General features: G+C 40.2%; 1 protein-coding gene across 15 annotated transcripts in view; it reads left to right on the top strand.

The window, feature by feature from the left end:
- KIAA1217 (KIAA1217 ortholog) overlaps window positions 1-14,791 on the top strand; it is a 354,487-nt gene that overhangs the window by 252,649 nt on the left and 87,047 nt on the right. For all 15 annotated transcript variants that reach the window (XR_003260038.2, XR_003260037.2, XM_026105796.2 and 12 more), the window contains one exon: window positions 4,829-5,024. Coding sequence is in view for 13 of the 15 variants with exons in the window: in XM_026105796.2 (XP_025961581.2) it covers window positions 4,829-5,024 (196 nt within the window). In the remaining 2 variants the exon portion in view is untranslated. The remainder of the gene's footprint in view (window positions 1-4,828; window positions 5,025-14,791) is intronic.

Raw genomic sequence — 14,791 nt, 5'->3', positions numbered from 1 at the left:
ATGTCTCTAATAGCATGTCCAGACAAGTAAAACTTTGTAGTTGTGATAATATAGGACCCCAAAGACTATGCATCTTTGGAAAGAGTGGATCCTTCCTTCAAATAACTGTGATCTGACACAAGTGCGATGAAGAAATGTTATTGTTATGGCAAGAAGAGCTCACATACCATGACAATATTTGTGGGTTAATAAACTCATCGTACATTAAATATAGAGAGTTTGTATGTGTATTTGCAGTCTGTCACATATCCAGTAGCTATCTTCTGGTCAAGGCACAGGAGAAATATTTCACTTGAAGGTCAAAAAAACCAGGTTTCTTTTTTTCATTTTTCTTCTTTATTTGAAATGTCAAGGAAACACTCAGTTTTTTCTTTTCCCTATGCTAAGTGTGTTCTTTAGAGGATGTGATGGGATAGAGTTATTTTACTAGGGCTGTATCATTTTTTGATGTCTTTGTTTACTATTAGTACCTTGCCAACAGCGCTAGCAATTCAGAAGATGTGTATGATAAGAGTCTTCTCCTAAAGAGATAGCAGTTTGTCTAGATAAAGCCTTAGGAAGTTCCTGGAGACAGGAAATAAAAAGTGCAAATTGATGAAGAGGTGAAATTAAATCCTGCTTCAGCTTATGGGATTTGGGAAGGTTTTTTTTTTTTTTTTTTTTTTTTTTTTTTTTTTTGTCTGTGAAAATATGTGGAGTAAATTTGCAAGAGAGGTTTTGGAAAGGAAAAGAATGTAAAAATTTTCAGATATATAGAGTAGTATGGAAAACAACCGGAAATGAGCATGGAAGGAAGGTCTAAAGAGCAGAGTAATAAAACTGGGTAGAACAAAAGGGTGAAGGGATTAGGGGAGGTAAATGTGAGCAGAGGAACAGAAGAACCAGCTTGCGCGGGACATCTCTGGTGCCCAGTGACTGCTCGCTATATTGCTCTGATTGGCATCTCTGCAGCACTTAACTTTTCCTTATTCAGGTACCTTCTGTTTTCCCTGTTAATTATTTTAAATTTTATTAAATCCAAAGAGCTCTGTACTTTTTTGCATCTTTCTCACATTCAGTGAAAGAACTAAGGCAGATACATTGAAATTGCATGCTTTGCACAAGCTTTAACAGATGAGTATGAGGCATACTTAACCACAGTTTTAATCCTTGATAAAATACTACGAGTATTTAGAAGATACCAGATTTTCCATAACTGACACTCCCTATATTATAGTGAAGTGCATACCTTAAAAAGGTTACGGCAGTGTGTATCCTTGTATACTAAGAAAAATTGAAATGAAATAGTAGGGAACTGATAACTAGCATTGGCACAGGGGAAAACTGAGAGACCACTGGCTTATTCTGAGCCCCTTTCTGTTTTCTGGCATTTATGCCAGGTGTGGCTAGAAAGGTGCTGGTGTTTCCTTGCTTTTGTATTCACGTGTGGAGCATCTGTTACAGTGACTTGATTTTGCTCTATACAGCTCTTTTGTGAAGTGCCTGGGTTTTCTTCTGTGTTGAGTATTATGCTTTTTGCTCTTTGCTAGCAGGCATATTAAAGTGACAGCCACCCCGGCACAGTACAGTCTGGTTTATTGCTTTCCCTGGATTTATGCAACATGCAGGGTTACAGTCTCGTCCCACCTCTAGGAGCAGCAGTCTATGCTGCTGTCTAGTTGGGTTCTGGTGGCCCCTGGAACATGGAGTATGATGAATATTTACCTTTGTAATTGCTTATACTGCATACTAGCTCTTGAAAATTGGGTATTTAAAGGGACACTTCCTGAAATATTGAGTGTTTGAATAATTTTTAAATATGTTAGTGAACATTTCTTAGGGAAAACAATGTGTATGGTCTGATTTAGTAAGTATTTCTTTGTTATCTGTCTTATTTATCTTATTTAATTCTGGAATCAACATACGGAATATTGACACAATGCTGAAGGTTTCTGCCTTGCTTTCTTCATCTATCTTTACAAGTCCTTGCAGTTTATGGCTCCACAGACATTGCTTGCCCTCTCCCCACTTCATGGGCTGGTTTTTCTAAGAAGGGCTGCCGTGAAATGCGCTCATTTATTATAGCTCATTGCCAATAATAAAAATGTTTTCCTATCAAGTATGCACTCATATCTCCCAGTGACTTGAATGGCCATTATTGTTGCTATGTTTCAGGACTTCCTTACAATCTGTTTAAAATTCAGAATCATTCCTGAAATACAGCATTTGCACTAGCTGAGCATGGCGAATATCTTGAAGCCTTTAACAAAGTGTATGTTTATACATTGTGGATCTCATTAAGAGTTTGCGTTGGTTTTACATTTGAGTGCTCCACTTGCTGTAGTGGAAATGGTGTGTACTTACCCCAGAGTACATTAGGAGGAGACCTGGGCATCATGTCTGAGCACAATCTACTGTGTGACTCTGGCTTGCTTCGGTTGTCTCCGGCAAGCCTCTTGGTGTGGCAGGATTTGGGCAGTGGCGTGAGGGCTGCTCCGAGAGCTTTTGGTCGTCACAGTATAATCCCAAATGCCTGGTCGTAAGGAGCTGCTCACGGAGCACCAGGGAAACACAGTGTTAGGGGATAGCTCCACCCGCGCGCTGACCGGGCCAGCTGGGTGACTGCCCAGCTGCAGCTGTGTCTGACTGGTGCTAATGCAGGTTGCAGGCCCCCACACCCCCTTTTGCCTTGAATCTGCATCTCATCATATGCGTAGGTAAACTTTATATGCACGTGCATGTCTTAAATGAGACCTGAGGATTCAAGCAAAAGAGAAATAAAAATCAAGCAAAATAAGCGTGATTTGTCTTACCAGCTTTTTCTTAAGGAAACAAAAGCAGTCCTCTCCCCAACAGACTCTCAAGTTTAAGACTTTTTGCAGATTGATTTTGTTGCATGTTACTGTGCTCTGCTTTATATTCCAGCTATGTATTAATCAGTAAAAGGAATTAAGAAATTACAATGACATGACTTGGTAGTACTCCTGTAATATGCCTGTGTAAATAAAATAGCTTCAGGAGTGATGGTTCCCAAGCCATTTCAGAAAGCTGAATGAAGAAGTACTGACTAATCAAATTCTTTCTTCGTGCTTGCAGGCCACTTGTCACCACTGAAAGCTTTCAGGCGCAAGTCCCTGCGTTTACAACCTGCAGACTAGCACTGACCGTGTCAGAGGCACTTCAAAGCATACTTTATTTGCTGAGAACAACTGTTGTTAGCTTTAACTCCTGCAAAAATTCACAGCTTTTGAACAATTTCACTGCAGGACATTGGATAATACTTAATATTTTAATATTAACATTTCAAAACTGAAAAGTTCTAGAGGATTGAACTTTCTCCTGAGGTATTTATAACTTACTGTAATTTGTGAGGAAGTGGACAGCTTGGCAACAAAGGGGCTTTACAGCCATTAAGGAAAAATCTAACAAAAGTTAAAGTTGTTCATACATTCGAGGTCACATGGGGAATATTATATGACCCATGCTATTGCTGAAACAAGCTCACCTCATCTCACTTGAAAAACTGCTGAAGGAACCAGATGTCAGTAAGATATGTCATCTTGGCTTTCCAGAAAGAAAGAAAAACTTTTCTGAATTTCGACAGAATGTTCAAACCTAAGGTTGGAGCTGATTTTAATACAGGAGATTTTTAATGTACTAATATCTGACTGTAAATGACAGGTAAAAGAAAAATGGGTGTATTTGGTGACATCTTGTGCCTGGTGCTGATTACAAGCATTTTAAAGTTTGTATTTTCATACTAGTTTTGGGACAAAGTAAGCTTGTTTTGCTTTGAATTTCTGCTCTACAGTGTCTGTCCTGGTCTGTTACAATATAAAGTTTGCTTGAGAGACTGGAAAATTATTCTTCCAGAATAATAGTATCAGATGGTTGAGGGGGGTTAGCAAACAGTACTCAGTATATTTATTAATGCAGCCCCTCTTTCTAAGTGACATTGTAAGTGCCTTTTGCAGTCAGCAAAAAAAGTTCAAGACATTTTTATCTCCCATTGCAGATGTTTTTATTAGGCAGATCTTACAATGATAAGGGTCAGGATAAGTGCTTAGATGGATTCCTACCAAGAGAGAGAGAGTCTATCTTTTCAGATACTGTTTAGCAACTTACTAGTAAGTATGATTGCCCAGTAAAAATCATAGGTAATTTGGTCAGTTAATGAAGACATTTCTGATTTATGCTGATGCAACTAAAAGCAGAAAAATTATTTGTGACTTCAGGTAGAAATGTTGGAGAGCCAACTGGCCTTGCTGCATGACCTGTACATTTTACAGATTGCACAGCAGAATGTATTGAGATTGATAGCTAATTACTGCATCACATTTATTTTGGGAGTACTTTTCTTAGTAGACTTGTCAAGATAAGAGCAGCATTTCAAGTTTTTCTCCGTTATAAATATAGTTTCAGATGGCTTAAATAAAGTTGACATGCTACTGTGCTGCTGGTGCCCTCTTCATGCTTCTAAATACTGAAGGTTTAAAAGCACCATGAATAAGTTTCCAATCTTGTATGTTTGGGTTGTGTGTGTGCCTGTACACATACTTACACACATACCTGTGCTGTAGCGGTTGTTTGAGCAGCAAGGAATGGAAGTACCATACATCCCCTCAGCACATCTTATCCACAGGGACCTGTTAGTAACAAAATTCACTGTGAATGTACAGCAATAAAAATCTTAACAGAATACCCAAGGACACTATTTTCTTGACATGCACAGAGGTCACCTTCAGCATACCAGTATCTGAAGAAGCTTGGACTTTGTCCTTCTCTTTGTTTTCTTCCCGTATGTTCATGTTTCAATTACTGGTCAGTAACGAAATACTCTGTTTTGCAGACAAGAAGCCCAAAGCCGTCTCAGAGCCCGCAGCCCACTTTGGGTGATCAGACAGAGCATCTCTCCGACGCATCTGCCAACTCCTTAGAAGCCATGTCTGAGGGCGACTCTCCAACCCCGTTCTCTCGGGGCAGCCGCACGCGAGCAAGCCTTCCCGTGGTGAGGTCGGCCAACCAAACGAAGGAGAGGTCGCTGGGTAAGACCCTGTTTCAGTCCTTCTCCGCTCTGCCCTTTGCCTATGTTTTTGCTGTGGGTGGTCTGCATTTGAAATAGTTTAAAAATAGTTTGCAGTTAAAAAATACAAACTTTGGTAGCAGGTTATTTTTAATGTCAGGTTATTCTTTGGAAATGCGCTCAGTTTGGGGTACTGGCTAACTTGGCAGAATGGTGAAATTATTTCCATAAGATCTGAAAGTGTGCTGGAAACTTGATAGACAGGCAGAAAGTTGTGGATCCTAACATGAAATACTGACGAGCACTTAAAACGCAATATTGCAAAGACTTTTTGCCAAGACGGCATACTGTGTGGCAGTGGAACCACTATGCTTATACTTGCACCCTTATTTTCAGACAGGAGATGCAGTCTGTTTCACTTTGTCATCTCTTCAAGGCTGGTTGGAAGTAATCTAAAGATGATATTGCCTGATAGGTCCAGATCTTAGTGAAAAGATTTAGTATTTGCATCTCAGTACCTTTAAAGGCAGAGGATTTTAATGGATGTGGTGACTAAAGTGCCCTTTACTTTGGGGCAGTGCCCTTACATCTGTGATGTGACATGGATGATACAGTAATACAGGTGCAGCTGCTCTGCTTGCTGCCCTCAAACGCTGCCCACGGTTTTCCCATATCTGAGGGTTGAATTAAGTGCAGTTTTAAACTAGAGCTCCTTTTGTGATGGTAGATTTTGTCTCGGAGATTCTGTTCACAGCTGATTGATGATACAAGACTGGTTTTTTGAGGAAAGACACCAGAGGGCAGTTAAACTGCTGTGAGTAGAGAGCATAACTTGCATATAGATTGCTGAGGAAGGCATGCTTTTTTCTCAGAGGTAATAAACTGAAATTTTGCTTTCCTGTAGACTCTCATCTCCCAACATATAGAGTGACATAAACTGAAGGCTGGGCTGTAAATCATACCATGTTCATAAACTCATCACAGTGGTTTACTTATTCCTCAGCAATCTAGGACAGTTTCTGTCAAGAGTATTTGGATATCTGACAAACACAAGAAATGAGAAAAAAGTGGGGCTGGAATGGGTTCCCTGAAGCAGCAGGTGCTGAGGAGAAGGGAGCTGAGCTCTGCCCACATCTGTCTGCCAAGGGGTGCTGGTGGGCTCACAGAGCCCCTGCCGGCCCGTTGGGTCCAGGTGGGGAGGTCACCGATATATCAGGCTCTTCGGGGGGAAATTTTGAAGACCCCAACCTGGACATTTTGCTTTAGAGCTGTTTTCTTAATGAACAAGTTTGCAGCACAGGTATAGTTACTATGCATGCAGAGAATTCATCTCTGCCTATATGTCAGTGCTGTCAGGGAGTCCTGTGTGGCTCATTTCACCAAGGTTTTCTGGAAAATATATATTTGCTCTAACATTATGTAAAGTAGATGAGGACTTTGCAGGTCTCTGCGTGACTCTCACGTAAGACTCACGGCGTGATGTCCAGCAGCAGTCAGCATTGCATGTTCAGTGGTCAGACGTGACACTTGCATGGGTGCCTGCCCCCAGACCACACTGGGTTGCTCAGCTCTGAAATTCTTCTTCAGATATGAGCTGAGAACTGATAAACCACGTTTGGAGAGCTTTTCATGAACATCAGAGGGAGTGGCCTGCTGTGCACCGATATTTTGTTCTGTGAAAGCTGAGTTAGGAACAGCTTTCTTATGGTCAGTGTATACATCTGAAATAAATACAACAGTCCTGCTTCTAAGAAAAAGACTAGGTGTAAGTGCTAATTACTAACAATAAACCTGGTAATAAGAACATAAGAATAGTCATAATGGATTATCTGGAGGGTTTGCTGACCCTGTGTCCTGTCCCCAGCAGGGGCCATAAGCAGCTACTCTAGGAAGGAGTAAGAACAGGGTAGCACATACATGCGATACTTCTCCCTGGTACTCTCCCAGCCTCAAGCTATCTTCGGCTTAGGGATTTCTTGGCTACAGTTTCTGTCTATGTAATAACCCTCAAGAGATGTCTCCTTCAGGTATTTATTCAGTCTCCCTTTGAACCCATGTAAATTTTTTGCATGTGTAACAGTGCAGCCATGACTTTGGCAGCAAGTTTCATTGGTTTACTGCCTAACCATCTTTTTTTTTTTTTTTTTTTTTTTTTTTTTTTGCTTTGTTTTGTATTTGCTTCTCTACTCCAACTTCTTGTCATGCCCCTTGTGTTGGAAGTGACAGCAAACCTTAGATCCCTACCCACTGCCCCAGGCCAGCTCTGATTTTTTAGGCCTCTTGCATTTCCCCCAGGTCATCTCTTCTCCAGGCAGAAAAGTGCTGCTGTACGCGCTTGCTTCTCTCCCGGAAACCATGCTGCACATCTGATTAGCATTGCTGCTCTTCTTTGAACTTTTTCCAGTTCTGCTTTATCCTTTTGTGGAGAGGAGAGGATCAGAACTGCCAGTTGTCTCTGTTAAGGAGCCCATTCTTAAACCCTTCTTCAGGAGCTGTTCCATATATTGAAAAGTGGTGTCTGGGTCCCAGCAGAGACCTGTTGAATGAAGATGTGCCGTTTATTTAACGACCATAATTTCAGACCCTGCAAGGCAAATGCCCTTCCCAGCTCAGCCTCTTTTTCATATACTAAAGAAAAGAATCTGGCTCATCCTCAGCATAAACGGGCAAAATGCAGGAAAAGGATAAATAGGAAACTGTGATACGAAGCATTTGAGAGTTTTTAGATGTGAGACTAGAGCAAAAGAAGGCTTTTTCCCCTTGTGCTGCATGAGGGGTCACAGCTATGTGTATGCCTTAAGTTCCCTATATTACTAGGGATCATCGTGCTAGCCAAACAGGCAGTAATATATTGCCATCACCCCACCAGATTTTGTTTCCAAGTTTTTTCAGAAACTATTAATGGCAAATATTTTGTTTTTAAAGATAATCTAAAACTGTTTCTAAAATTGTTCAGTTTTAAAGTATTGTTGTTCTTTGTATTTTTTTACAGTAATGTCTTTATCAGTCCTTTCTGTGCTAACACTGTTATTAGCAGTGTTTTGAAATTAAAAATAGTAACAAAATTAAAAGTGAACAGTAACAGAACTAGAAATCGCCCTCCAAAGTAACAAACCTAGAGCAGCGATCAGGGTGTATACTGGTACACAGCACACAGCCTAACACTGAAAACATTCTGTAGAAGTTTCATTTTCTGGCTGTAGATGCCAACTCTGCAAAGAAATTTCTGTATTTTTGCACATGAATCCTTTTGCACAATCAAGAATACAGTCCATTTTACTGCTGAGGCTCTTTGCAGAAGTGTGATGCTGTCAGGACTGTTTTTATTCCCAGCAGTGCAAGGGAGTGTTATTTTTTAAAAAGTAGGAAAATGTTTATAACCTAAATTTTAAAAGCTCCGTGAAAATACTCCTGTTTACATGGCTATATGCATGGTATTTATAATCACTTCCTTTACCTTCTCTGCTGATTTGTTAATTTAATCTAAATTAAATACAAATTATGTTTTGTTTCTCAGCCAACATATCTTCACCGAGGAAAATTAGCATTTTTTGTGATTTTTTATTGATTTTGCATGTACTATATCAATATTGTAATTTAAAAAAACTGATTATTTTCTTTTTGAGAGATTCTGATTTCTCTATCGGTTCATATTTTACTAAGTCCACATGAGTCAGTCTTTTTAAAAATTGTGGCCAAATTAATATGGAGCCTGTGAAGGAGTAGTGGTAATGCATTTTGGCTACCCAAGGATCATGTTTCTGTCAGTCAGGACTAATCTAATATGATGGGGCTTTCTGACATGCTAGGCTATTTCATGCCATGTGGAGTCAACCCAGAAAACAGTGTTCCCGCTCAGGGTCCATTTAAAATTTCCGCCTCGGCTTTTGAAGTGAAACTCTGCCTTGGCTAAGAGGTCCATCAGAAATCAGCACTTGTCTCATCAATCTGCAGCCTGGGGACAAAGGGAGGTGTTAAAATAAATTAATTCACTGTGCAAGAGAAAATTAAATGTATTTTAAAATACCCATTTGAAAGCTGGGATCTTTTCCAGGCCGATAACTGTGGGAAAAAAATTATCTAGCAAAACTGTCAGAACGAGAATCAGCTGCAACCTGGAAAGTGCTCAAAAGCTTTCACCGAGCTTCGCATGCGATTTGGCTAGCGGCAGCCGAGGCTGAGGAGCCGGCGGCCGTGTCGCGCAGCCCGCCGGACCCCACAGTCACCGCCCTGGGACCTCCACGGAGAAACCACGGCTCGCAGATAATTGTGGCAAGTTGTCGGAAACTGTGGGCCTGCTCCATGACAAGGGCAGGCGCTCCGAGGTCGGGCCGGTTCCTGAGAGCCATCCCAGCCCCGACGGCGCGTTGGCATCGCCGTCGCCTCCCTCGTCCCTGCAGCAGCAACAGCTGTGGGTGCTCCTGTAGGACCAGGCTGCTTATGCAGGGTTATGTCAAGGAAGAATATGGTATAAGGGGGGATTTCCATAAATACGCAACAATTTGCGGTTGCAAATTCACTGAGGAGGACAGAGAGTGCTGGGCTTTTCCAGCAGACTTGTGGGCTGCAGACGCCTTCTCGCGGTGCTGGGGTTTTAAACAAGCAGGGAATATTTTAAATATCAATGTTAGGCTCTCCCCTTCCCTACCAAGTTTCAGCAGGCACAGATTTGAGTGTTTAATTAGTTTGCTGCTACCTTCTATGGAAATGCTTTTAATGATTATAATACTAACAAATAATAATAATGGTTATAACATCTTTTGTAGCATTTCTTAGAGGTGTTTCTCACACCCTTTAAAAAGAGATCCAGTGCCATAGTTATCATTTTACACACTGGGAAACTTTTGCACAGAGAGGGGAAGTGACTTAGGAGATAGCTGTGACCCAAAGATGGAAATAATTCTATGTATGTATGCAATGTGCTCTAAGACTTGCATAGGGAAATATGAATGTTAAGGCTAGACTTATATTGGTGGTAATTAATTGTTATTTACTATTTATGAGCTGGAAATTAAAATAGACATCTTAAATCAGGCAGAAAATGTATGAGTTACCATAGATTTTACGAAAGAAACCCCTGATTTGTTAGCAGTGCTGCTCCCCTCTCGGATTCCTTCGGGCATGATTGCAAGCCTAGTAAAGCCAGCGGCATCTTCCATTTGATTCATGGGAGAGGAACTCCCCTGGGAACTGCATTTCAAGTTATGGCTGAGTGTAGTTTTAATGCATTCAGTCATCTTAAAGAAATTTTCCCTCTCTTGTCTTTCTACAGTGTATGCAAAGGAGACGACATGCAAAAATGTTCATGTAAATATTTGCTGTCATGGTTAGATATATCAAAGTAGGAAAAACAGCCTGAAACAGCTATTTCCAATTACTAAATTGAAACACAGAAAATATCCTAAGATAACAGTCTATTCCTGTTCATCTTTTCTAGACTTTATCTTCTTTCACATTTCTTTAAATTATAGCTGAAGTTTTTGGACTTGAGAAAAAAAAATTCTTACCTGAAATATTTTGCAGCAAAAAAGCAAAAGAAGCTAAACAATCATATTGACATATCATAGTGCTGAGAAGTTTTTCTGTTTCATTTATTGTCCCTGCATGTTTTTGTGAGAGGCGGCTATAGAGGAAGGTGAAATGTGGGCCTTACCAGGCTCTCATATTTATTGTTTACCTATCACATTCTTCCTTCTGTAAGTCTGTCAGAGAATGTCTTGTGTGTACCTGAAAAAAAATTTTCCAGGGAAGCAGGGTCTTATTTAGTACATGTTGTCTGAACAGAAGCACATTCTGTCTGCCACTAAAAAGGCTGATAAGCAGTATTTATTAGACTTTGTGTCACGCTGGAGCTGAATTTGACTCCTGTACAACAGGCTATATCAACGTGGGTCCAATGGATCCATTGCAGTGAGACTGGAGTAAAAGATGTGAAATGAGCTAAATAAAATCATTAGCTTTGCAAGTCTGTATATGTCACTGTTTTATTTGTTAAATGTTTTCTGAATGCAATCTTTATTATTTATATTATTTTATATTAATTATATAAAAGGATTCCAGCTAAAAGTGGGACCTCACTGTTTTGGATAAGAGGCATAGTAAGAAAATACCCCTATCACTGGACCTTGCAGCAAAAATAAACCAGGATGAAAAGTGATAATGATAAAAAGAGACTGAATGAACCTATATCAATGTGACAGTGGCTCCTCTCTTTATGGCAAATCGTGCATGCACAGAAGGTGAAAGGTATTCTTCCTGCGCTACCACCACTGCCTATTCAAACTGAGCACCCGCAGTTTGGACTTTCAGCATTTGATGTCTGCTGGAAGAGGGATTTGGCTGCTGGAATAGCTTATACAGGCCAAACTGCCATTCCCTGTATCTTCCAGCAGAAAGGCAGGAGCCCATTAGGGCTGTCTCATGGGACACATTTGATCTAAGTTTCATGTTAGGTAAAATTTGTAAGCTAATAGACCAAGTCACGTGAAAAACAGACCCTTCCATTTCCACAAGGGCATACGGTTCCTTAAGAAAAATAGTTTAGGTACTGGTGCATTGCAATTCAGTGCATTGCAAGAGGTACAAGATTTTGGCTGAGCAGAGAAGCGTAGTGCCCATCCCTTCACTCAGTGTGTTTAGGATTCGTGTTCTGCAGCCCACTGCTCACAGCAGGTGCCTCAATGAGGACAGCTCTTTGCTCCCAATACTGTTTATGAATGTAATACATATAGTCATTTTATAGAGCTGGGCCTGAATTCTTTTTTTTCTTTTCTCAAAAGGAAATATTGTCATCTCTCTGCTATCATGTAAGGCGGTCTCTTGTTTTGTCCTCATTCTCTCTCTCTCTCTCTCTTCCATTTTTGGCTAGAAAGTAGCCCAAATTAAACAGGATAAGAGGATAATCACTGCGTCAGAGGCTTGTTGACAGCCTGCTGATTAGGGTATACTCTCTTGGGATGTGGAAGCAATGTCTGAGCCATCTCATGATGGGAGCCCTCCTGGTTCAATGTTTTATCTACTCAACAATCTCATAAAAGATGGGTACTTGGTACCATTTCGTCTACCCAGTTACCTTTTGTGATGAATAAACTGGCTCTGGGGGTGAGGGGAGAGCAGCGGATGTTGTTTACCTTGGCTTTGACAAGACCTTTCACAGTCTCATAACATTCTTGTAGGCGCACTGGAGAGATACAGTATGGATGAGTGACCTACAGGGTGGGTGAAAACTGAATGGACTGTCAGGTTCAAAGGGTAGTGGTTAAAACTGGTTCAAAATCTAACTGCCACATAGTTTTGAACGGTCTTCCTCTGGGGTGGATTGTGGGGCCAGTGCTTTTTAACATCAAAAACCTGGCTGATGGGGTGGAACATGCTGTCATCCAGTTCACAGATGACACCGACTCTGGGGCAACTTTTGATGTGCTGGAGGGTCGGCCTGCCATCCAGAGGGACCCCAGCAATTTCCCATAGTAAATATAGAGAATTTGGAAGATACAGCAAAATCACCGAATCATATACGGACTATGACTAAAGAGTATTAAAATGGCCATATTCCACCCTTGATCACATCACTTCCACATAGTTTAGTACCAAATCCAAGGGTTTATAAAAAAGGAGTCATCACTCAAATCATTTATGCATGTGATGCAGCTAATTTGTATCGGAAAGAAATAAAATTAGATAGGATCTCTCTTGTGTTTATTCAGGAGAAAGAACACGTATTCCAGGAAATTTACTTGATATTCTCTGGTGTTTTTTATGATTGCCTCTTTAAAAGCCATGAACAAAAATGTCCCTATATAAATATTTGCTCACAGTGTCCATAAATGCTTAACATGCCTACATAGTCGTTGGCAGACACATCCTCTGAAGCTGTACTACTCTACTTACTGGCTTTTGCTGGGAGCTAGTGGGCCATGGCTTCCTGGCTTCTCCACAGGTCAAGGGGCTCAGTTTCTGGTGGGCAAGAGAAGCAAGGCTGCGAGAGCCCATGTAGGCATGTCCTGCGCCTGTTCAAGTGTAGCACTCTGATTTTACAACACTAACGTGTCTGGTGAGTGTGAACTGAAGCAAATGCTACATTGCAGAGCCTACAAATCCTCTGAAAAATAGCTCTGGGATGCATGAACTTTCTAGTTCATTTCACTGAGTTGTTCAGCTGTCATTTTTTTATGTTTTGTCATTAAGTATCATAGGCTTTTTCTGGTTTTCCAAGCTTACTGGCATAGTTTTGTCAGTTAGAGGAGTGAAAAAGTCATCTTGCTGGTCGGTCGAGCTATTCTGGCAAGAGCAAGGGTGTAGATGCAATTACTGTCCAAAAGTCAACCTGTCAGAACATCATACTCCACCTGGGGAACTGGGTTAAACTAAACTGTTTCCCCCAAACTCTCTAGATGATAAAAGTAACTGTCACCCCTTGATGGACTTGTGGACATATATGTAGGGACAAAAATAGTGTCTTTTGGCAATAGGCTCTTTCATAGTTTTTGTCTGCAATCAGGTATGACAAATACCAGTCTTTCTCTAAGCAAAAGAAGTTGTTCATTGACTTTTTCTTTTTTGCTTTTTGTTCTAAGCCAGCTAAAGTGTATCCATTTGTAGAAAGGTGCTAGTATTTGAGTGACACGGAGAATAAAAATATTTATTTCTCATAACACTTTGGTAAAAATTATATGGAACTACTGAATTTTTCATGTCTTTTTTTCATTAGGTAACAAATCTATTGCAGAATTACAATAAATCCCAGTAAATAGCAGACAAGGATGACATAGCAGTACAGAGAAGTACTGGACTGAATTCAACAGTTCCTGTTTTTATTAAAATAGTTACCAAATAACTTAATACCTTGAGCAAAACTCTTCAGGATATTCTGGAAGAAAATTATATTAAATATGTAGTTGTTTTTATTTCATGACACAGATCTGCTTGTTGATTTGCTTAGTCCTTGAAGACAGCTAAGAATATTTATAGACACTTTCTGAATGTGGAGGACAGATTATCAGCCGGGAATAGGTAATGGAAAGTAGTATGAGAGCTTCAGGCTAGAAATACCACAAAGATCATGTCAGTGACCTCAGACTCGTTGAAAATGTGTGTGGTGAAACAGGAGAGACAAATCTTGAGGGTGTGGAAAGCAAGAACTGCAAATGGAGGAATTTCCTCCACACTGCAAGAGATGTTACTGTAATAAGGCTATGTCTGCATAACTCCTGCAGGATTTGGTGGTAAGGACACCAACTATCTTATCTCTGTTTATCTGATAGCGTGTGGGAAGAACAATATGGGCCTCTGCCCTTCCTAACAATCTTATATATTACAATTATGTGAAATAAAAATCAAAGAAAATCGGAAAGGTCTTGGCATATTAGTAAAAAAAAAAAAGTAATTGTAAACTGGATTTTGAGGAAGAGTTTGGCAGTCTTTATTGTGATCCCCTCTGGAACATCCTGAAGTATTTCAGCAAAAATAGTTATCATCAAGACTTTAAAAGTTATCATAAGACTTTAAGATTGATGCAAGTCTGAACTAATGATTCAACATAAATATGAGGAACAAACAAGGATTCATTTTCTCATTTTTACTCTTTGGCATTGCTGCTAACTTCAGTGTGAAGGAAAGTAGAGGCAGAGCCAATGACTCAGTGGCAGTATACTAGATCAAGCTAAACGAGCATGTAAAGACAAAGATTGTCCATTATCTCAAATAGGTAGGGTTAACTGATGGTTAAGTAAAGAGTAAAACAAATCTAATGACAACCTTACCAACTCGTAACTCAACATTATTTTGTTT

The sequence above is a fragment of the Dromaius novaehollandiae genome, chromosome 2, assembly GCF_036370855.1.
Source record: "Dromaius novaehollandiae isolate bDroNov1 chromosome 2, bDroNov1.hap1, whole genome shotgun sequence".
NCBI classification, from domain to species: domain Eukaryota; kingdom Metazoa; phylum Chordata; class Aves; order Casuariiformes; family Dromaiidae; genus Dromaius; species Dromaius novaehollandiae.
The sequence above is the reverse complement of the archived record's forward strand: the minus strand, read 5'-3'. Positions and strand labels throughout refer to the sequence as shown.